General features: G+C 37.4%; 2 protein-coding genes across 5 annotated transcripts in view; one reads left to right on the top strand and one right to left on the bottom strand.

Annotated features, from left to right (window-relative positions):
* The window catches only part of LOC113266127 (uncharacterized), a 33033-nt gene extending 17184 nt beyond the window's left edge, over positions 1-15849 (top strand). For 2 of the 3 annotated variants that reach the window (XM_026513597.4, XM_026513598.4), the window contains 5 exons: positions 1334-1455; positions 3143-3253; positions 9285-9391; positions 13097-13187; positions 15484-15849. In XM_026513597.4, the coding sequence (XP_026369382.1) occupies positions 1334-1455; positions 3143-3253; positions 9285-9391; positions 13097-13187; positions 15484-15600 (548 nt within the window). In that variant the 3' untranslated portion in view covers positions 15601-15849. The remainder of the gene's footprint in view (positions 1-1333; positions 1456-3142; positions 3254-9284; positions 9392-13096; positions 13188-15483) is intronic. The other variant, XM_026513599.4, reaches the window with a different exon arrangement.
* LOC113266123 (signal recognition particle subunit SRP54) overlaps positions 1-22926 on the bottom strand; it is a 127211-nt gene that overhangs the window by 80810 nt on the left and 23475 nt on the right. The window lies entirely within an intron of this gene.

Below are 22926 nucleotides of genomic sequence, written 5' to 3'. Positions count from 1 at the left end.
AGGTGCCCTTGATTTACAGAAGTTTAAAGAAGAGATATGCTTGACAAATAAAAATTTAAAGATTAGGATGCATTTCCCATAGAAATCAGGTGGTAAGTAGTGACTGGGGGTGCAGGCCAGCCCATATAACCACAATGAATCTGAAAAAGCTATCATCTGTGGAACTCTCCTTCCTTATATGACAAGGGGCTTGACTAGCTATGACACTAATGATGACTCTGTAACGCAAGGCAGAAGCACTAATGTGACAGTGAGGATGAGGATTCTAGGCAGAAAAGTCTATGGTGGTCAAAGCCCACCCCCATCCCCCAGTCACACCCTTTATTTTCTTCCAAGGGATTAGCCTGCCTGCTTCCATTTTCTTTGCCACCATCTTTTAGTTATGGCCAAAGTTTCTCCCCTTCCTGACCATTATATTATGTAGGACATAATATAGTAAGTCTTTAAAAAATCACTCATACTCTCCCAGATATTTGATTACAGAAACAATGGAGGTAGAAGATGGGCTAGGAAGCTTGTAACAATTTAAAAATTGTAGTAATTAAACTAAGGGAAATAAGAATAATTTATGGGCATATCTTCAATTCCTTTCATACCACCCTTTCCTGCACTCCAGAACACATTTTAGGTTGGTCAGGGCTGCCATATTGCTCAACTCCAGAGATGGTCATTCATTTGGTAGTCTATATTCTATGCAGTAGTATGGGGCTATTCTGTGGTTGCTCTGGGGTAAGGTGGGAAAGCCAGATAATATGGGAGTTAGGAAGCATCCCATAGAATAACAGTCATAGGGAAAAGAAGGGAAAAACCAAGGACCTTCTAAGCAACAGCAAGAAGGAAGTGAGGGGCATAGGGATAAAGACAGGTTTCTGGGTAGCTATTCCCTAGAGGCCTTTTAAATGTCAGAAACTTTGGGGCACCTGGGTGGTGCAGTCGGTTAGGTGTCCGATTCTTGTTTCAGCCCAGGTCAGGGTCATGGGATTGACCCCCGTATCGGGCTCTGTGCTCAGTGTGGAGGCTGCTTGGGATTTTCTCTCCCTCTCCCTCTGCCCCCTCCCGCCCCCCACTTATGCTCACTCTCTCTGAAATAAATAAATCTTTAAAAATAAATGTCAGAGACTTCATAGTTATTCTTCTCTCATATAGCTCGGAGTGAATGAGTGCAAAATTATCACTTTAATTTTTTCTAAATAATCTCTGAATAGCTTTCATTGATTTAGAAGAGAAAAATATGAAATACACTTTAAAAATATGAATAAAAGTATTAGAAATACAGAATAGAATGTTAAATACCAAAGCACAATTTGATGTTTATTCTTTTTTAATTCTCCAGGATTTATTTCTCATTCCTTCTCCCTCATGGAATTGAAGTTCATTTATCATCATGTACTCCCTGATCTGTCGGGAAAGGTCTTGGTTGACGTTGGCTCCAGGCTTGGCACAGTCCTTTATGGGGTAAAGTCCAGCTTGTGGACACATTCAACATTTGGGAAATACTTTCTCCTCCTGCTAGCAACAGTTTTGCCTGCCACCATGCAAGGTGACAGCTTGGCTTCATTTATTAGAGTAACAGGATAATAAGGTTAAAATAACATATTGAATTTGGAATTTCAAAGGCCAACTATCTGATTTCCTCTACTGGTTTGTCTCTGTGACACAAATGAAGGAGTATCAACAAAGCAGAAGCAGGTGACCTCATAACACTTTGCTATTTTGTCAGTCACTCTTGACCTTCTAACTCCGTTTTCTTTGTGCTGTATTAAATAGTGTACTGAGCTTTGGTAAGAACTCTTATAAAAGCTTTTATAAAATTTACTTGACCTAGGAAATTGCATATGGCCATAACAAAGTTGCTTAACACTCCTGGCTTCACGTTCCTTACCTGTAAATAAGCTAACTAAGTGATATCCAAGGACACATCTTGCTCCAATTTTCTGTGATTCAAGTTTGAATGTAGACATTTGTGTCTGAAATATCACTTCAATGTGGCTTTTTAAAAAAATTCAAATCATGAGTATTTGTAACGTTCTTAAATGGTTTTATCAAAAAGCTTAAATGTGGTTTCTGGTTGTCATTAGCAGACTTGTTAAGACATGTGGCCAACAGCAGTAGAGGCTCATGCCAGAAACTCTCAGTTCCCGGTATCCATTGCCTGCTCTACACAGAAACACTTAACTCTTCAGTGCTTCATTTCTTTTTCAGTGTTAAGGCTTTTATTCTGTAATTAGGAAAGATATCCATAATAGAAAATACAGTTTGTCAACTGGTTTTTTTGGGAGAACCTTAGAGATTATGATTATTTACCATATTTGCTCCACTCTTATCCGTTTTTTGATTTGTTAGAAAGTATGTAGCCGAAAGACATGCAGCTAGGCAAGTATGTGGCAGCATTAATAAATTTAAACATATTCTCCTTTTTCTCCATATTAAAATGGTTACTGATTCAGTCAACAAAAAACTTTTGAATACCTACTTAGGCTCTGCTGAACATACTCAAAAAATCTATCATGAGCTGTAAATGCAAATTTGGTTCACACGTGGGTGTCACTTGATGTAAAGTGATAATTCAGAATACGATTTGACCTTTCCTTCCATATTATTGTTTTGTTTCTGCAACTAAAAGTGGATACATAATAATATCTAGTCAGTTCTTGACTCTCCTTGTTAATAATTGGCCAGTTATCTTTGGCAGATTGCAGACACCAGACTGACTTCCCTAAGCCAAACAGGACATGTCTCTGGCCACCTTTCTCTAGTGTCAGACTGTGCATGATCTTCCATTTTATTTCCCACGGGTTGACTTCTCAAGAAATCACAGAAATAGGGTATTAAACAGAGAATCTGTATGCGATCACTTTTCTCACTTCCAACTTTATTGATGCAGTTTTATCAGGAAAGTAAGAAATCAGTCTTTCAAAATATAATTACTTTTAAATAATGGAAATTAATAAACTACAATCAAGGTCTTGATCAGTAAGAGTCTTTTAAGTTCTTGAAGTTGTATTACATACATGTTATTATTTTTCATTTTATTTTTACTTTATTGAATTCTGTTTTCTTAAAGTGTGGTTTTTTAAATTTTATATAGAAATGAACTCAACAGTTCATTCATTTGCATCATAACGTGTCTTCATGTTTTCAGGGTTATCTTTACAGTTCGGCATTGCAGCTGTTTGGAGTAGAATTGAATGGAGATTTTTGCCAATTGCAGGAAATGGTCATAAAAAAATACCAGTTCACTGACAGAATAAAGGTACCCTTTTATTTATGTATTTCTTTACTAATGAAGTACAGTTGAGACACAACGTTACATTAGTTTCAGGTGTACAACATGGTGATTTGACAAGTCCATACATTACGCAATGCTCACCATGAGTGTAGCTACCATTTGTCACCATACAACGCTATTACAGTATCATTGACTGTGTTCCCTATGCTGTACTAAAGGTACCCTTTTAAATATATATTCTGTTATCTATTTTATAGCATTATTTAGCCAAGCTTCTTCTGGATTAGAGTTGGAAAATCTTTTTGAATCCATTCTTGGTTGTTGTGTAGAAACAGATTGAGTTGACTTAGTACTTTAAAACAATAAAGGTGAATTTAATTAAAATTACCTTCCACTCCAATTTCTCTTCCTCTCCAATTTTATTAGAAAGTAGAATTTTTCTTAATTTCCTTCGTCTCTACTATAGTACAGTTTTGGTAGCGGCATTTTTGGATCTCTAGATGTAGGTCAAAAGTGTACTTAATGAAACTCTTATGTTGAAAGTAAGCAAAAAAGTTAAGTAATGCTCTCAGTTGTCTACCTTCTTTTTCCGAGTTTCCAGGAGGAGTTGTGGATGCCACGCAATGGCAGTGCAGGGGAAATGATGCCCTGGGTTGGGCCATAACAGAACTTTTCTCTTTTCCTATATGTAAGGGGAAAAATAACCGGAAAGGGGAAAGGAAGTTTTTTGGTCAATATAATAATTCTTATCCTTTCACTGATGATCCTTCACTTCTAACAGCAATGCAGAGGGATATTGAGCACTTAGGGCTCTCTCGCGTTAAGGTGTTGAAAGACATCTCGGCACGATTAAGGATCTAGTCCTCCCCTTTTTTATTGAAGGAAATGGTTTTTTTTTTTTCTCCTTCCAAACTTCCTTTTTTCTCTCTGTCTCTCTCTCGTCTTGAAATAGAGAGGCAAATGATTAAAGCAAATTTATTGTCCAGTAATAAATTCGTGGGTTTTTCTCACTATTCAGTATTTAGTGAACAGAAACATTGTTCTTGCATAATAAGAATCACATAACCGGAATGTCGATCTAATTGAAAGTTAAGATTTAAAAATTGACCTCTTAAGAATCCTAGTTTATAAATGGACAACCAAGGGGTGCCAGGGCGGCTTAGTTGGTTGAGCATCCAACTCTTGATTTCGGCTCGGGTCTCAATCTCAGGGTCGTGGGATGGTCCTTGCGTGGGGCTCGGTGCTCAGCAGGGAGTCTGCTTGGGATTCTCTCTCTCCCTCTTGCTCTGCTCTCCCCCTCCCACACACATGTTCTCTCTCTCTAAAATAAATAAATCTTTTAATAAATAAATAACTGGAGATCCAAGTACCTTATTGTTATTTTTTTTTAAAGACAATGATAAAGGTATGTAAAACACATTTATTTACATGTTAAAAGATTTTTACCCCTTGCTTTTCAACAGAGTATATGTGGATGAATGCACACCCCACATACTTTTGTGGCTTCAGTGGCTATTAGTAACCCAGTGACAGAAAGCTGTTTTTATACCATTTTATTGGCAACCTTAACAGTTTCCTTCCTCCATGGTAAAGACAATTGTTGTGTTTGAGAGGCCCTAAGATAAACAGAAAAGAATTCTAGGGTTATAAATTTTTACCGTATCTTGAAATCTAGGTAGCCTTTAAGTCTCAGGCTCTGCTCTTTGTTTTGTTTTTGTTCTTGTTTGGTCTTTTGTAACAGGACTTTCCTCAGAAGTCTAGGAACCCTTGGTCGTCCGTTCAGACTTAAGAGTGAGCAACAAAAATGCTGGTGGAAGTTCCCAGCACTGAAGTGGGGGGTTCTGAGCACTGCGGGCTTCACTGTCCAGTGATCTTGTTTGGCTGGTGAATTAGTTGGGGGAATATCTGATGAAGTATCTTCAGATCTTTCCTCTTGGGCTGGTCTGATTGCCCAGAGAAAAACTTTTCCAGTCTCCTTACTGAGTGGCAAACAACATCCTGGGGACTGAATGGTAGAGGAAAAGAAGTGAAATAACGTAAGGGATTCACAGCATCCTGTCTGACTTACTTCCCTTGTTTGCAGTACATTAGCCTTTCTTTGAACTGGTCCTGGTGTCCCCCGACCCAGACACCTTTTGTTTTACCCTTACCAGAGAATAAGCCTCTATTCTTTTGCTGGGGTATGAGTAGTCATATAGGGGTCTGGGTACTTCTCAAACTGACTTTCAACCCAATTTCCTTATTTTTAGCATTTGTCCCTACTCCTTCACCCAGAGATACCTGGTGCCATCAGTTGTGAGCCTTTTTGAGATTCCGTATATACATCAGGTCTGGGTCTTTGCTGTCTAGCTTAGAAATCGGATTTTTCTGGTCTCCTAAATTCCTTACTGGTTCCTCTTTTTTTCCTAACTTACACAATTTTGTCTCTGTTATTTCCTTTCCCATTCCCCCCATCCTTGTGGGTATACATCTTCTTTTCTAAAAAACCCTATGCTGGGGCGCCTGGGTGGTACAGCGGTTAAGCGTCTGCCTTCGGCTCAGGGCGTGATCCCGGCGTTATGGGATCGAGCCCCACATCAGGCTCCTCTGCTATGAGCCTGCTTCTTCCTCTCCCACTCCCCCTGCTTGTGTTCCCTCTCTCGCTGGCTGTCTCTATCTCTGTCGAATAAATAAAAATAAAAAATCTTTTAAAATAAATAAATAAATAAATAACCCTATGCTGTGATTATAATGGGGTTTCAGGAAAGAACAAGAGTACATGCCATGTGTCTTATGCACTATCTTCACATGAAAGACCCACTGATTTAAATTCTTTCTGCGCTCTCCTCTAGGCTAAAGGGGAATTTTTCTTTATTCATATCTCACTTATTGCTTTGATGGCACTTAGAGTTACCAGCATAGCTGTTTCATCCCATTACTAGAATATAATGTATTTGAGTGTAGCTATTGCATCTCATTCGTCATGGTGAATCTCCCTGCACAGTATCTTGTATATAGGAGGTGCCCATTAAAAATTGGTTAAATTGATTTTGATTGCCATGTGGCCTTTGCAGTGTTAGCATTCCAGTTTGTCCAAAGTCGTTTGGGGGGGGGGGTCCCTGGGATCTCTTTTGGTTGCCATAATTAATTGATCCACCAGATTCTTTTTTTACCCTTTCTGTGGGGTGGGGTGTGGGAGAGTGAACAGAGATAGGAAAGAAAAAGAGGAAATGGTGGTATATCAGTAGGTTAATTTGCATGCCTATTTCGTATCTCAGCAACATGTTTAGAAAGTTTAAAGTGATTGACTATTTTCTGTGTGTTCAGGAACATGTCAAAGGTGTGTTTCAGAGACTGGAGACCCACCTGATTATTACTTAAAAAAGAGAATAAAATATGTTAAGAGTCAGACCCCACAACATTCTGAATACTATTTATTTGTAAGACCAAAGAAATCCTTTAATACAAAATAGTTGATGTCTATAGCTTTGATGACTATAGCTTTTAATATAACTTGAAATCTGGAATTGTGATGCCTCCAGTTTCGTTTTTCTTTTTTAAGATCACTTTAAGATCTCTTCTTTTTAAAATAAAAGTGGTTTGTTTTGCATTTGAGAAAATAGATGTTTTCTCTTGTTATTTTGCCTATGTTCTATAAGACTTGTTGATTGTGGTCTAGTTAATTTTTTGAGGTATATAGTTTTTATTTCTTATTATTAAGTTTTTTATTTTAATTTCTGTGTAGTTGACATACAGTGTTATATTAGTTTCAGGTGTACAATATAGTGATTCAGCAGTTGTCTGCATTACTCAGTGCTCATCGTAAGTGCACTCCTTAATCCCCATCATCTCTTTCACCCATCCCCCCACCCACCTCCCCTCTGGTTACCATCAGTTTGTTCTCTATAGTAAAGAGTCTGTTTCTTGGTTTGTCTCTCTCTACTTTTTTTGTTTGTTTCTCTCCTTTGCTTGTTTGCTTTGTTTCTTAAATTCCACGTATGAGTGAAATCATATGGTATTTGTCTTTCTCTGATTGGTTTATTTCACTTAGCATTATACTCTGTAGCTCTATCCACATCATTGCAAATGGTAAGATTTCATTCTTTTTTATGGCTCAATAATATCGCATATAGGTAGGTAGATAGAGATATAGATATATACCACATCTTATCCATTCATTTGTTTGAAGGAAGACACTTGGGCTGGTTCCATAATTTGGCTATTATAAATAATGCTTCGGTAAACACAAGGCTTCATGTATCCCTTTGAATTCATGTTTTTGTATTCTGGGGATAAATACCCAGTAGTGCGATGGCTGGATCATAGGGTCATTCTATTTTTAGCTTTTTGAAGAACCTCCACACTGTTTTCCACAATGGCTGCACTAGTTTGCATTCCCACCACCAGTGCAAGAGGGTTCCTTTTTCTCTACATCCTCACCAACACTTGTTTCCTGTGTTTTTGTTTTTAGCCATTCTCACAGGTGTGAGGTGATAGCTCATTGTAGTTTTGATTTGCATTTCCCTGCTGATGAGTGATGTTGAGCATCTTCTCCTGTGTCTGTTGGCCATCTGGATGTCTTCTTTAGAGAAATGTCTGCTCAGATCTTCTGCCCATTTTTTAACTGGATTATTTGGTTTTTTGGTGTTGAGTTATGCAAGTTCTTTATATATTTTGGATACCAACCCTGTATCAGAGATGTCATTTGCAAATCTCTTCTCCCATTCAGGATGTTGTCTTTTAGTTTGGTTGATTATTACTTTTGCTGTGCAGAAGCTTTTTATTTTGATGAAATCCCAATAGCTTACTTTTGCTTTTGTTTCCCTTGTTTCAGGGGACCTATCTAGAAAGGTGTTGTTGTGGGCAGTGTGAGAGAAATATTGTCTGTGATCTCTTCTAGGATTTTAATGGTTTCAGGTCTCACGTTTAGGTCTTTACTCCATTTTGAGTTTATTTCCGTGTATGGTGTAAGAAAGTAGCCCAGTTTCATTCTTTTGCATGTAGCTGACCAATTTTCCCAACACCGTTTGTTGAAGAGACTTTTTCCTGTTGCATATTCTTGCCTCTCTTGTCAAAGATTAATTGACCATATAATCGTGGGTTTATTTCTTAGTTTTCTATTCTGTTCCATTGATCTATGTGTCTGTTTTTGTGCCAGTACCACGCTGCTTTGATGACTATAGCTTTTAATATAACTTGAAATCTGGAATTGTGATGCCTCCAGTTTCGTTTTTCTTTTTGAAGATCACTTTGTCTATTTGGGGTCTTTTGTGGTTCCATACAAATTTTAGGATTGTTTGTTGTAGTTTTGTGAAAAATGCTGTTGGTATTTTGATAGGGATTGCATTAAATCTGTACATTGCTTTGGGTAGTATAGACATTTTTGCAATATTTGTTATTCTAATCCATGAGCATGAAATATCTTTCCATTTCTTTGTCATCTTCAATTTCTTTCATCAGTGTTTTATACTTTTGAAAGTACAGGTCTTTCACCTCTTTGGTTAAGCTTATTCCTAGTTATTTTATTGTTTTGGGTGTGAGGCATATAGTTTTTAAAGAAATTGTTTTGTTTGCTTCTCTGGATAAATAATCAAGTAACTTTTAGAAGAAAAGTCAGACAAAGCCCATAAACATACTGTATCAACATTTTATAATATATAAATTACTTTTATAGTTTTTATATGATCCCATTGATTCTATGAATCAGGACAGATATTATCCCATTTTATTTTTGAGGACACTGACTGCCTAAGTGTACAAACTCAGCTGATGATGGAGCCAGAGTTTGACTCTAGGGCCTTTGACTCTTACAATTAATGACGTAGTGATAGTGGGGAAAGCTCTGAACTGGGGATTGAAAGACTGTAATTATATGACTACATAAACAAATCTATCTAAAACAAATTTTCACAAGTTTATGGTTTTTAATTAGATACTAAACGTCTCCCATAGATGATACTATTAAATATACTGTTCTTTCTCCCATTGTAATTAAGGTTAACCTCATATCATTGAACCGATAGATATTTCTTCTGTGGTTATCTTTGTTTTCTTAAATGAACTCATTCTTCTTTAGGTGCTTCATGCAGACATCTGTACCCAGGGTTCACTTCTGCAAAACGCTGACGTTATTATCATGAATAATGTCTTCGAATATTTTCTTGACGAGACAGAACAGGCCAGGTATGTTATTTATTCAAGCAAGAAATCTGTTAAAATATATTCCACAAAGTATGAAAAGGAATTAGCAGGGTGCCTGGCTGGCTCAGTCGATAGAGCATGTGACTCTTGATCTTGGGGTCGTGAATACAAGCCACACATTGGGTGTAGAGATTGCTTAAATAAATATATTTTTTGAAAAAAGGAATTGGTAAAGTAGAATATTTTCATGTTAAACTGTTTTTTAAAACAACCTCAACAAGATTATATTAATAAGGAAATATATTATGCATAAAACAAAAATAAACTTTGATTGTCTAACTTTGTAAAATATTACATCTAATGGGGGGAGGCATATATTAAATGATATCAAGACCCAAGCATTTGCTTAGCAATCAGGAATGCAATAAGATAACCATTCCCCATGGGCATTTAGGCTTACTCTTTTTTTTTTTTTTAAGATTTTATTTATTCATTTGACACAGAGAGAGAGACAGCCAGCAAGAGAGGGAACACAGGCAGGGGGAGTGGGAGAGGAAGAAGCAGGCTCCCAGCAGAGGAGCCTGATGTGGGGCTCAATCCCAGGACTCTAGGATCACGCCCTGAGCCGAAGGCAGAAGCTTAATGACTGAGCCACCCAGGTGCCCCACAGACTTACTCTTTTCTATCTCCGTTTTGTTTTCTTTAAAAAAACATGTCATATGCTATCCTATCACAAAATGATGGGAATTAATTTCTATAAGTGATAGGAGATATAAGAATATTAACCCAAATAGTGATTAGTTCTCAAACTTTAAAAATATTTTCAAGGTGGGAAAATTGGTTCCTAAAACTATTCCACTATTCAGGGAATGGAAAAATTAGCATATCTATGATCACTTTTTTGACTTCTCTGCCACAATTTGATGTTTTGTGACCCATCAGGACCAATAGGTCCCTCTAATAAAAAAATTCTTGTGGGGGCGCCTGGGTGGCTCAGTCGTTAAGCGTCTGCCTTCGGCTCAGGGCGTGATCCCGGAGTCCTGGGATCGAGCCCCACATCAGGCTCCTCCGCTGGGAGCCTGCTTCTTCCTCTCCCACTCCCCCTGCCTGTGTTCCTTCTCTCGCTGGCTGTCTCTCTCTCTCTGTCAAATAAATAAATAAAATCTTTAAAAAAAAAAAAAAATTCTTGTGGTCCATAGTCTGAGACATTGATTTTCTAGCTAGTTAGGATTGCTGACTTTTTTTTTTTAAATCATAATGGCATATGTGTACTCTAGATGCAGGAAAACTCCTTTCCATATGTATGAAATGTAATTACACAAATGTTTGGATTAGTGCATCAATAAGGTTTATACTACAGAGAAATAAAAAGACATATAATTACAGACCATAAACAGTTAATACAGAGTGGATTCCTGAATGGCTAAACCTCTTTATCCTCCCACCTTTTACCTTCTGTGTTCTCCCCTACCCCCAACTTTCTGTCTCTCTCTCTCTCTCTCTCTCACGCACACGCACGCATGCTCACGCACATACCCATTACTAATAGGTTAAGGTCACCATGAAATTAACAGCTTAAATATTTTAAATAGAAACTAGTTCAAAAGAAAGCTAATCATATAATCAAAGCTCAGCCAGAGTGGGCAACAATTTTTTGTCACAAGCTGAAGACCAGAAACAACAGGAGCAAAGTTGTCTTGATCATAGCCCTCTTTAAGCTTAATTTCCAGTGGACAAAGCTTTTCACCTTTTTAAGTTAATGACCAGTAGCCAAAATATTACATAATTGTTGGAGAATGAAATATGACCAGGTTTATGTTGTATAAGAAGTTAAAAGAGTAAAGTACCTTAAAGTCTTTGGAGAGTCATTACAGAAAGATTTTGACTGCAGAAGAATGATGAAAGCCACTGGTGAACCTGACACCAGAAATACTGAATATTTGGGTTGTTTTAAATGCTTTCTTGGTACATTCACACGCTCTACATTGTTCAGTGAATAGGTATCAGCCACATGTGTTCGTTCAGTCATTTCTCCTAAATTAGTCTAGTGCAATGAATTCGAAATATAGATTATAGCCATGAATGAGTTTACAGGAGAATGTTTAGAAGACACAGTAAACCATTCTGACACTGGACTCGTTCTGACAAAATTGATCATTGACCTATGTTAATTCTGTATTGTATTGGGTGAAAAAGAAAGATGGCACCACATATAGCCTCCAAGGACTTCTCTTAATTAGAATCTGGGACAAGTGGAATGATACTGCTATAGGAGTTAATATATAAGAGAAAACAGAAATATATGATCATAATAGAAAGTGTGTACTCAGGAAAGACTCAGGCTTCAGAATAAGCCCTGTCTCATTACAGAGTAACACCCCAGATTTGTAGAGTAATTGTTAGTTTAAAAGGTGCCTCAGTGCGTTTTTTGAGTAGGTGAGACAGATACAGCCACCAGAATGACAACTTACCAGAAACAGCAAGGGCTAGTGTGAGAATCATGGCCAACCGTGCCAATTTAGTCAGTTTCTTCATTCTTATTAAACTTCTAAAATATGTCATTTTTAAGGAACCACATCAAAACAATAGCTCTAGCCCAAGCACAGTGACTATTAAGCACTGCTACATGAGTTTCGATCTAGCCTGAGAAAAAAGAACATTTGTATCATTTTGCCTAATAAACTCCAGAATACTAAACCTAATAACCATTATTGTAACTAAAAGAAATGCAGATGACAGTGCTGCCCACCTGCCCATTGCAAGGGATGTGCACCTCTGCTTTGCTTGACTGTTGCTCCCCAGTGGTGGGGTGTACTACCAACACTCATGCGCCGTATAGAAAGCCAGTTCACGTCTGCACTGAATTAGTCAGAACTGGGCAGGCACTGCCCTGTGGCACATATAAAAATGCACATGGCATTTCATCATTCTCTCAACTGGCTGGCCCCACTCCACAGGTGCCATATTGCCCAAAAGTCTTTCCATTAAATATTTTTGACAACCAAATAAAGTATTATTTGATGTTATTTTAAAAGATGTAATCTACATGTCATGCTCTATTGTTAGTCTTTGCTTGGCTTCTGGTTTCTATGGCCTTTCTCCACTACTCTTCCCCACCTCTACCTCTGAGCCCTTCTCTGTTCCACAGAACCAGTTTTAACACATTTCATCAAGAGTTTAAGTGGCATTAAGGGGCTCCCGCGTGGCTCAGTCAGTACTCTTTGTTTTGGCTCAGGTCGTGATCTCACGGTCATGGGATCAAGCTCCAAGTTGGGCTCTGTGCTGGGCTTGGAGCCTGCTTGGAATTCTCTCCCCCACCACGCTCGCACACACACACTCTCTCTCTCTCTCCCTTTCTCCCTCTGTCCCTCTCTCCTTCTCTCTCCCTCTCCCCACCTCAAAAAAATCAAGAGTTTAAGGGGCTTTATCTGCTGATCCAGCTTTGACTTGTATATTGGTTCTGAAAACTGAGTTTTGGCCTTAATAATACCTCGTCGTAACACAAATCCCCATCTTGCTAAATCTCTTCAGTGTTGTAACAGCACAATTTTCCCAACACCCCCTTCAGGAACTGAAGAATTTACCAATTTCTGATATGTTGCTGCAATCCTATTTCCTGCAGGCAAACATTTTGTTCATCTGGATTTCTACATATTGCCTGTGCTGCATTTTCTCTTGTCATCTCATTTTTTAAAAAGTGTTCAGTGTCTGGTAAAACCTAAAATACAAGTTTTTAATATGTTGCAGAGCCTGGGAATGTATCAGCCATAATGTAAGGAAACAAGGATCATTATTAGTAACAGTACCAAGTCTTGAGGATTCTCTCTCAGGCCTTCAGGTATGTAAGCCTCTTTCCCAGCATTTTTTTTTTTCAAAGATTTTATTTCTTTATTAGAGAGAGTACGCGCACGAGAAAGAGAGAGAGCAGGAGCAGGGGCAGCGAAGAGGGAGAACCAGGCTCCCCACTGAGCTGGGAGCCTGATGCCGGGCTCGATCCCAGGACCCTGGGATCATGACCTGAGCCAAAGGCAGATGTTTAACCGACTGAGCCACCCAGGTGTCCCTTTCCCAGCATTTTTATTGTCAAAACTTTTCTCCTACTTTTTTCTGATAGCTATTATGATATTCTAGAGATGTTCTGTCTGAATACATGACAGATGATAGAAAGAATAGCAGTAACTTATGGCCTAAGAACTGGTTTGTGGTTTGTTCATTGGCCTCAAGAGCTCTGAAATTGTAATTCTTATCTTGATATAGATTCCTTTGCTTCTCCAACCAGTTTTTCCAACTGGGGGGTTACAGTTTTAGGTTAACAAATGCACTAAATGTTTGTAAAAGGCTTAGAACACCCACATCATAACTTTCCCCTTAGAACAAAAGGAACAGGGATGCTTGGGTGGCTCAGTCGGTTAAGCCTCTGCCTTTGGCTCAGGTCATGATCCCAGGGTCGTGGGATCGAGTCTTGCATGAGTCTCCTTGCTCAGCAGGGAGCCTGCTTCTCCCTCTGCCCGCTCTGCCTGACGCTCCCTCTGCTTGTGCTTTCTCTCTCTCTCTGACAAATAAATAAAATCTTTAAAAAAAAAAAAAATGGAACAGAGTTGTTCAAGGCTTGTAGAATCAGATGTGTAGACTGGAGGCCCAAGTACTATGCACAGTTTGGAATCTTGTACAAACCACTTTCTTCATTCCTTAGATTCTCCATGTAAAGTAAGGCCCATATTTAATAAGTTTCGGCCCAATAAGTTGACCCTTATATAAAGGTTAATTAGTATTTATAAAGTTCTTAGAGACCCCTAGATGAAAGATACTGTTGTATTTCTTAGTAATGGAGTATTATTATAGTTTTCTTTAGTAGTGCTTTCCTTACCTGTAAGCACTGCCAAATTTAAGTGTCTGTTTCTTCCTTTAAAAAAAACTAAACCATCATCAGTAATACTTCCTTAAGAAATTTTTGTCAATCATCTAAATTATAAAAGTAATTCATGTTTGCAATAACAAGGGAAATCCTGAGATATATAAAGAAAAGATGTTTATCTCCTCATTCCCTCCACTTAATTCTTTTCCAGGAGAGAGCCATCTCATGTGTGGTGTAATCCTACCATACTTTTCCATGCTTATAACAGTATGCCTTTTAAAGTGTATGGTCTCCAAGGAGCGCCTGGGTGGCTCAATCAGTTAAGCATCTGACTCTTGATCCCAACTCAGGTCTTGATCTTAGTGGTCTTGAGTTCAAGCCCTGCATTGGGCTCCACACCAGGTGTGGAGCCTACTTAAATATGTGTGTGTGTGTGTGTGTGCGCGCGCGCGCGTGTGTGTGTATGTATAAACTCAACAAATATATATACGTATGGTCTCCAATTTATAATTTCTATATAGATTGAAATAATTTGGTGATTTTTCACTTAACAAAATAATGGTTTCACACTAAATATATAAATCTATCTAGATAACCACTGGAAATTATTACTTATGAAAGAGTCCTTATGCATGAATTTTTGAATAACGTTATTGCTTTGTTATTTAATGAAACTTCTTTAACCAGATATATTCATTGGCAGCTCTAGAATTTCTGTGTTATAGAGACTCAAGTTTACAATGTAAAGGGAAGGGCCTGATGAAGGTTATGGAGGGAGATTAGCCCCTCTCATGCAACCCTTTAGCACCATCACTGTGTACCTATGAACAGTTTTCTCTGTCCTCTGTGTATTCTCATTTTTGTTTTAGTCTTTTATTGTTTAAACCTAATGATATTGCATGGTGCACTGGGTGTTATACGCAACTAATGAATCATTGAACTTTACATCAAAAAAAAATAAATTAAAAATTAAAAATTAAAAAAAATAAACCTAATGATAATTATTAAACTAGTTACATTAAAACAATTACTCTATTCTGTATTTTCTTTATTCTTTAAAATTCCAAAATCAAAGTAAATTAAATCCTGAATCCACAGACCTACCATGTAGTACAACAGAGAATTGTTCGTGTGACACCATGTAAACCTAGTCCTGCTTATTGTAAAAAAAAAAAAATCTCTTGTGTTCAGTTACTTAGTTCATCATGATTTCTTGAAGTTCCAGAGAACAGGATCATTCTGCAATTTTCATGTTTGTTTATAATCATTTTTCTTCCAGATTAATATACAGTTATCTTCCTGGGTTGAAGAGGTACCACTGAACTATGATGTATACCCAGAAAAGCATATTGACAGAGAAGCTCTTGAACAAATTCACTTGTATAAGATTCTCTAACGTTAAAATAGTCCTACCTCAGTGTAATGGTTTGTTGAGTATATTACAAATTAATAAAAAAGAAACATCACCCCAATACCCTAACACATACTTCTGTATATTCCTTTTTAGACTTTGTACATATGTTTACATATTTGTAAATAGTCGTATGGGTATATATACACATGCATAGTTGTGCACAGACACATAGTTGTGTCCATATATGCAACTTTGATTTCTGTGATAATTTAATTAAAATATTTATCTGAATATTTTTGGTTTTCCCGTTTCTTTTATCTTGTTAAAAACATAAATATGTCTTTCTTTAGTCATTAACTTTGTATACCAATTCCAGATATGACAAAAAAGATTAGAAGGTGTTTTTATCATGAGAGAAGGGAAGAGGGGAAGGTAGTAACATTGTGTCCCATTTATTAGATCTCTATTCTGTAAGATTCCTGGTACACAGCTTTTGTGAAGAGGCTAGCACAGGGACTTATTTATTTTATAAAAAATAATTGCACTTGCTAGGAAAAAGCAAAACTAGAAAGATAGCCTCCAAAATATAAATATTTTATCTAGGTGGAGCAATTACTGATGATTTTTTTCTTTTCCATGTTTTTCTGTATTTTCCATTTTTTTCTATAATGAATGTATTTCTTTTGAAATCAAGAAAAGCAAAACTTTTTTTTTTAAAGAATACAGTAGAACATCAAAAGAACACCTAACTAGTTCTAGTAATCTCATATTTAATATATTTAAATTACTTTTTAAAACTAAACTAACCTACATTTTGGAATTGCAGAACTTTTTGGAAATCTATGTTTTGGGCTTTTTTTTTTTTTTTTTAAGATTTTATTTATTTATTAGAGAGCAGGGGAGGGGCAGAGGGAAAGAGAGAGAGAGAATCTCAAGTAGACTCCCCGCTGACTGCAGAGCCCCATGGGGTTTGATCTCAAGACTCTGAGATCATGACCTGAGCTGAAATCAAGAGGGAGATGCCCAACCAACTAAGCCACCCACATGCCCCTGGAAATTTATGTTTTATAAGGGATTTATCAAATATACTTTTGTCATCACCTGCTTATGAGAAAGAATTTGCCATGTAGTCAATTTTAACTTTGCGGGGGTGGGGGGAGAGGAGGAGAGGGAGAGAGAATCTTAAGCAGCCCCCACAACCAGCGTGTAGCTGACTCAGGGCTCAATCTCAAAACCCCAAGATCATGACTTGAGTCGAAATCAGGAGTTAGACACTTAACCAACTGAGTCATCCAGGCGTCCCTTTGTTTTGTTTTGTTTTGTTTTCAAGAAGTTATTGGTCAATAGCTAAATAAAATGCTAAAAATAAAAAATTTGAAACTTGGCACAACTGGGTGGCTCAGTCGGTTAAGAGTCTGCATTTGGCTCAGGTCATGATCCCAGGGTCGTTGTATCGAGTCCCACATCGGGCTTCTTGCTCAGCAGGGAACCTGCTTCTCCCTCTGCCTGCCGCTCCCCCTGCTTGTGCATGCTCTCGCTCTCTCTCTCTCTGACAAAGAAGTAAAATCTTTAAAAAATTTTTTTTAAAAAGGTTTGAAACTTTTACTGTTGTTTTTAATAAGCTTCATGTTTAGTATCTGGTATAATACTGAATATCAGGATAAATGCTGGAATTCCAATAATTTCTTAATCACACAGGCATTACTTATGCTAACACATTTAACATTTTTACCATGCTAGTCACCAAGAAGAAGCTAAAGCAGAGTTAGGAAGTTAGTGTCAACTCTGGCATCTCAATAACAGTTGATGTTTCCAGGAGGCTGTGCAGATTTTCAGAAATTCTGAAAAGAGATTTCTAGAAAGGAGAAAAATTAATTGAAAGTATTTGAAAATCTTTCAATACTTTAAATAGTTGTAGCTGTTATTCATATGATTGTTTTATACATAATTAAATGTATTGGTTTATTGTAGTAACATATTTAGGCACTTAAATTTCAAACACAACAAACAATAGTAACTGTAGCAAATACATAAGATACAAGTAGTAATCACCCGTGAAAAAATAAGTTTATTAATAATATGGCACATAATTACAAACATAGAACATTTATTGAATTTCACTTGATGGTGCACCTAGTCTTAAGGAATTATATTTCCTAAACTCTGATTCCCAATTGCCCCAGTGTTTATTAACTGTGAACCTCTAAAGCAAAATTGGCTACTACGGCCCTGGGTAAATGCCGGAACTCACATTCTAGAATGCCCTAGACAGAACAGAAGAGAGAGAACACTAGCAATACTCTGGACCAGGAAGGGACAAGTCTGTCGATAAACCTATTTTCAAATCATTCAGCCCCTAATTTCTAAAAAGAAAGTAAGTACGTATTCAGCTATCAATAGTGGAATACACTCAAGAGCACAGATTATCAGTAGTTTCCATAGATATGTGCATAAAGTTACAGAAAAAAATTGACAATTCTTTAATTTGTGTATTTTTTTGGTAATCTCTACACCCAATATGGGGCTTGAACTCATGACCCCGAGATCAAGAGTCACATGTTCTACTGACTGAGCCAGCCAGGCGTCCTGACCATTGTTTAAATACTGTTGTGGGGGCGCCTGGGTGGCACAGCGGTTAAGCGTCTGCCTTCGGCTCAGGGCGTGATCCCGGCGTTCTGGGATCGAGCCCCACATCAGGCTCCTCCGCTATGAGCCTGCTTCTTCCTCTCCTACTCTCCCTGCTTGTGTTCCCTCTCTCGCTGGCTGTCTCTATCTCTGTCAAATAAATAAATAAAATCTTTAAAAAAATAAAAAATAAAAAAAAATAAATACTGTTGTGACTGCTATGACTTTAGACATGTTAAAATAAACTATGGGTCTTTAGTTGATGGAGTGGGAAAAAGGTATAAAAAGTTATAAAATATAAAATATTAGAAGTTATTCTGTGTAATATTTATACACTTAATACAGTTTTTAATAAATTCCTGAGGCAAATGTTAGCACTATAGGATACTGACAACACATTCTTCTACCAGTGTTAATATTCTGTACGTGGAATTCTTTAACTTTTAAATGTCTAAATATTTGTGTAGAGACAATTCTTGTCATTAAAAAGGCTAGTTTCTTACTTGGGGAGAATTTTTCATGTGTGGAGTTGACGCTGCTCGAAGTTGTCCCTCCTTAGCCTCAGCCTCCCTCTCTCCCCTCCAGTGTCTGTGCAGTGTGTCTCACAAGGATCGGGAGGGAGAGTAGTGGAGTTACGATATTTTTGTATTTCAGCAGCCAATATGTGTGAAAAACACACAAAACATTTTTTTGTATAGCATTACTGGTGCTCAGACAACTAAAAACATTAAGATTACAATGAATGTCCAAACTATTTAGATCTTTAGCTGATAAAATACATGACAAATTTGATGAGTTAAAATGATAGAAAACAAAAAATAAAATTATTCTTTAGACCTTTTTTCTGCCGATGTTCCTTTGAAATTACTGAACTTCATAGAGCTTCTCCAAGTTTGATCACCGTGTTCCTTCACCCAACCTCCAATTCCCTCTACTAAATCCAGATTCCCCTTGAGGTCCCAACCAGGTCCTATTTTAGGATACCACAGCTTAAACTCCAGAATTTCATGAAAACTTCATTATTAATGGTCATTTTAAGGTATTTTCTGTTGATGGTGAATTCCAGAGCCATGCAGCTATTAATTACATGAACTAATCACACAAACATGTATAAAGCTCGCACTGTGTATCTAGCACTCTCCCAGCCTCTACAGGTACAAAAATAGAACACTTGGCTCCACCATGAAAGAACTCACACTCTAAGGAGGGAGAGGGATGACACATTAGTTTAGATCTAGGGTGAGGAAAGATGTTCCTGATAAAGGGAACAGCATGTGCGGAGGCAGAGGACAGTGAGTATTTTAGTATGACTAGAGCCCAGGGTGGGAAGGATTACATGAGGATCCTGAAGTGGGTGGATGCCAGATCAGGAAGGGTGTGCTATATCAAGCAAAGGAGATCACATTTCACTCTGAATCAGGGTGAACCACTACAAGATTTTAAGCAGCATATTGATATGATCAAAATAAAATTATAGAAGCCATATGGTGGTCCAGTAACTAGGGATGTAGGGAAAAGAAAGGAGTCAAGAGGTATCTAGGAGGGCTCAGCACTTTGTTAGGGAGTAAATAAACCCAGAATTAAAGAAGGTTTAAAAATTACATTTATGAAGGTACCCAAGAAAATCAGTGTGGACTTACAGCAAATAATTATTAAGTCAATAGATAATAGCAAGGAACCTACTGAATGCAGTCTTATACTACCAGCATAAAAAATAGTTATGGTCAAAATAGAATGCTAGGAGGCAAAAATTAAGACAATAACTTGAAGAGGAACCTGCCAAGGGTGAAACATGCATGCGTGCACAAACACACATACACACACACACACACACACACACACACAAAACAAGGATACTGATTAGCATTGAAGAGAAGGATTTGGGTGGGGCGTAAAGTTCCAAACATTTTTTCATGTAAATAAATGAAGAATCTAGCTGAAAAAAAAAACAAAAAAAAAACTTAAGAGTTTCACTGGGGACATGATGGCACAGTCAAAGATTTCTCCTTTTCAGAGGAACTCAATTTTGGGACACAAAATTAATTAAATAAACAGGCCTAGTTTGGCAGCTGTCAACTTCCCTAGACTTGTCCAGATGCCTAAAGCAACCCAACCACTTTAGGCTGTAGTTTACCCACTAGTAAATTAAGTTAATGTTCTTGGACCATGGGTTTCACAGAAGTATTAAGAACATTAACTGAATGGTAAATACCTTGAGATATACACAGGGAAAAGCACATGAACAGAATACAAATTGAAATTAATTTTTTAAAAGATTTTATTTATTTGACAGAGAGAGAGAACAAGCAGGGGGAGCAGCAGAGGGAGAGGGAGAAACAGGCTCCCCGCCGAGAAAGGAGCCCAATGTAGGGGCTCGATCCCAAGGTCCTGGGATCATGACCTGAGCCAAAGGTAGACGCTTAACTGACAGAGCCACCCAGGTGTCCCTTGAAATTGGTTTTAGTCTCTCTCTGAAGATGTGTCCCAAGAAAATTGATAGATATGATAATCATAATTGTATCAAGGATCCTCATTTCAAGTTAGTTTTTGCCAACAACAATGATAATTGGTTGATAATTTTCCAAAACTTCGTTTCTCAAATTTCTACTTTCTTTGAGGGAGATGAGGAAAAGAAAAATATGCCCAAGATAACCTCAGAATAAACTGAATATGGATTAATGAAAGTATAATCCTATGGACTAAAGGGAAAAAATGTATGAAAAATCTGAATCTAATGGCAGTAAAAGATCACAAGCTATTAAATGAGTTCTGAGGTAGCCTCTGTTAAAATACTTCCATACTGACCTAAATCAAAGACAGACTTCTAGACCAGGAAGGTAATATATATTTAAATCCTGAGTGCTCAAGGAAGATTTTCTGATTAAAAAAAAGAAAGAAAGAGGGGCGCCTGGGTGGCACAGCGGTTAAGCGTCTGCCTTCAGCTCAGGGAGTGATCCCGGCGTTGTGGGATCGAGCCCCACATCAGGCTCCTCTGCTATGAGCCTGCTTCTTCCTCTCCCACTCCCCCTGCTTGTGTTCCCTCTCTCGCTGGCTGTCTCTATCTCTGTCGAATGAATAAATAAATAAAATCTTAAAAAAAAAAAAAAAAAAGAAAGAAAGAAAGAAAGAAAGAAAGAAAGAAAACACACCAAAAAAATCCCTGAAATTTATTGACACTGATTTTGTACTTGATGTGTTAGCTGTGGAGCCTGACAACAACCCAATGAAATAGGAGCTATTAATCCTATTTAACAGATGAGTAAACTGAGTTTTAGTTAAGGTAAGAAACTTTCCAAAAGTTCTACAGCTGGTAAATGGCACAGCCAGGATTCAATTCTATTTTCTTTCTAAACTCCAAAACCTATGCTCTTTTGTTATGCTGCCTCTGTATTTTAAATTTCGTAGTCTAATATTAACCACAAAACCAACAGATTATAATGGAGAGAAGCCTCTTTATTTTGCCTTGAGATTCCTTATCAATGTGAGAATTGCTTGAGTAATTGTTTAATGTGTGAGCTGCAGCTGTGATTTTTTAAAGTTTTTATTTAAATTCCAATTTGTTAACAAAGAGTGTAATATTAGTTTCAGGTGTACAATATAGAGATTCCACACTTTCATACAACACCCAGAGCTCATCACAACAAGCACACTCCTTAATCCCCCTCAACTATTTTACTCATCCCCCCACCCAGTTACAGCTGTGATTAATAAATCTGTTGGATGCTTAAACCAAGAGGAAAAGTGACAACTAGGTCATAGTTCAAAATTTGTGGCTTCTGAATGAAAGAGAGGTACAACATGGCTTTAACACTACAATTGATATTGATCAATACCATGACTAGTAGTACTATGTACTCAGGTATGTATCCTAGATACCTGAGAAAAAGGAAAACATACATCCAATATAAAAACTTGTACACAAATGTTCATAAAATGTACATTAAATACATAGTAGTAGTAGTACCCTAAATGAAAATTATTAATCTGAATATATTTTTACATTGAAAGTTACGTATAAGGCACTTGGGTGGCTCTGTCAGTTAAGCATCAGCCTTTGGCTCAGGTCATGATCCCAGGGTCCTGGGATCGAGCCCCATGTTGGGCTCCCTGCTCAGTGGGGAGCCTACTTCTCCCTCTCCCTCTGCCTGCACCCTTCCCCGCTCAGTCTCTCTCTCTCTCTCAAAAAAAAGAAAAGAAAAAAGAAAAAGAAAAAAGAATATTGGATTTCAAGCTAACTACACAGTTAATGTCATCAAGATAGTGTAGTACTGGCAGAAGGATAAATATATAGATCATTGGAACAGAACTGAAAGTCCAGAAATAAATTTTTGACAAGATTGCCAAGACAATTCAGTGGGGGGAAAGAATCTTTTCAACCAGTGGTGTTGGGAAAATTGGATATCTACATACAAAAGAATGAAGTTAGACCCCCACCTCACGCCATATACAAAAATTTCTCAAAATGGATCAAAGATCTCAATGTAGGAGCTAAAATTATAAAACTGTATGAAGAAAACATAAATAAATAAATCTTCATGACCTTAGGTTAGGCAAAGCCCTTTTAGACATGACACCAAAAACATAAGCAACAAAAGAAAAAATAAATTAATTGGACTTCATCAAAATTAAAAACTATCATGATTCAAAGAACACTATCAAGAAAGTGAAAATTTCTCCCACTGAATGGGAGAAAATATTTTCAAATCATATCTGGTAGGTATTTGTACTTGTATTCAATAATTC

The sequence above is a fragment of the Ursus arctos genome, unplaced genomic scaffold (genome assembly GCF_023065955.2).
Source record: "Ursus arctos isolate Adak ecotype North America unplaced genomic scaffold, UrsArc2.0 scaffold_37, whole genome shotgun sequence".
Lineage (NCBI taxonomy): Eukaryota > Metazoa > Chordata > Mammalia > Carnivora > Ursidae > Ursus > Ursus arctos.
The sequence above is the reverse complement of the archived record's forward strand: the minus strand, read 5'-3'. Positions and strand labels throughout refer to the sequence as shown.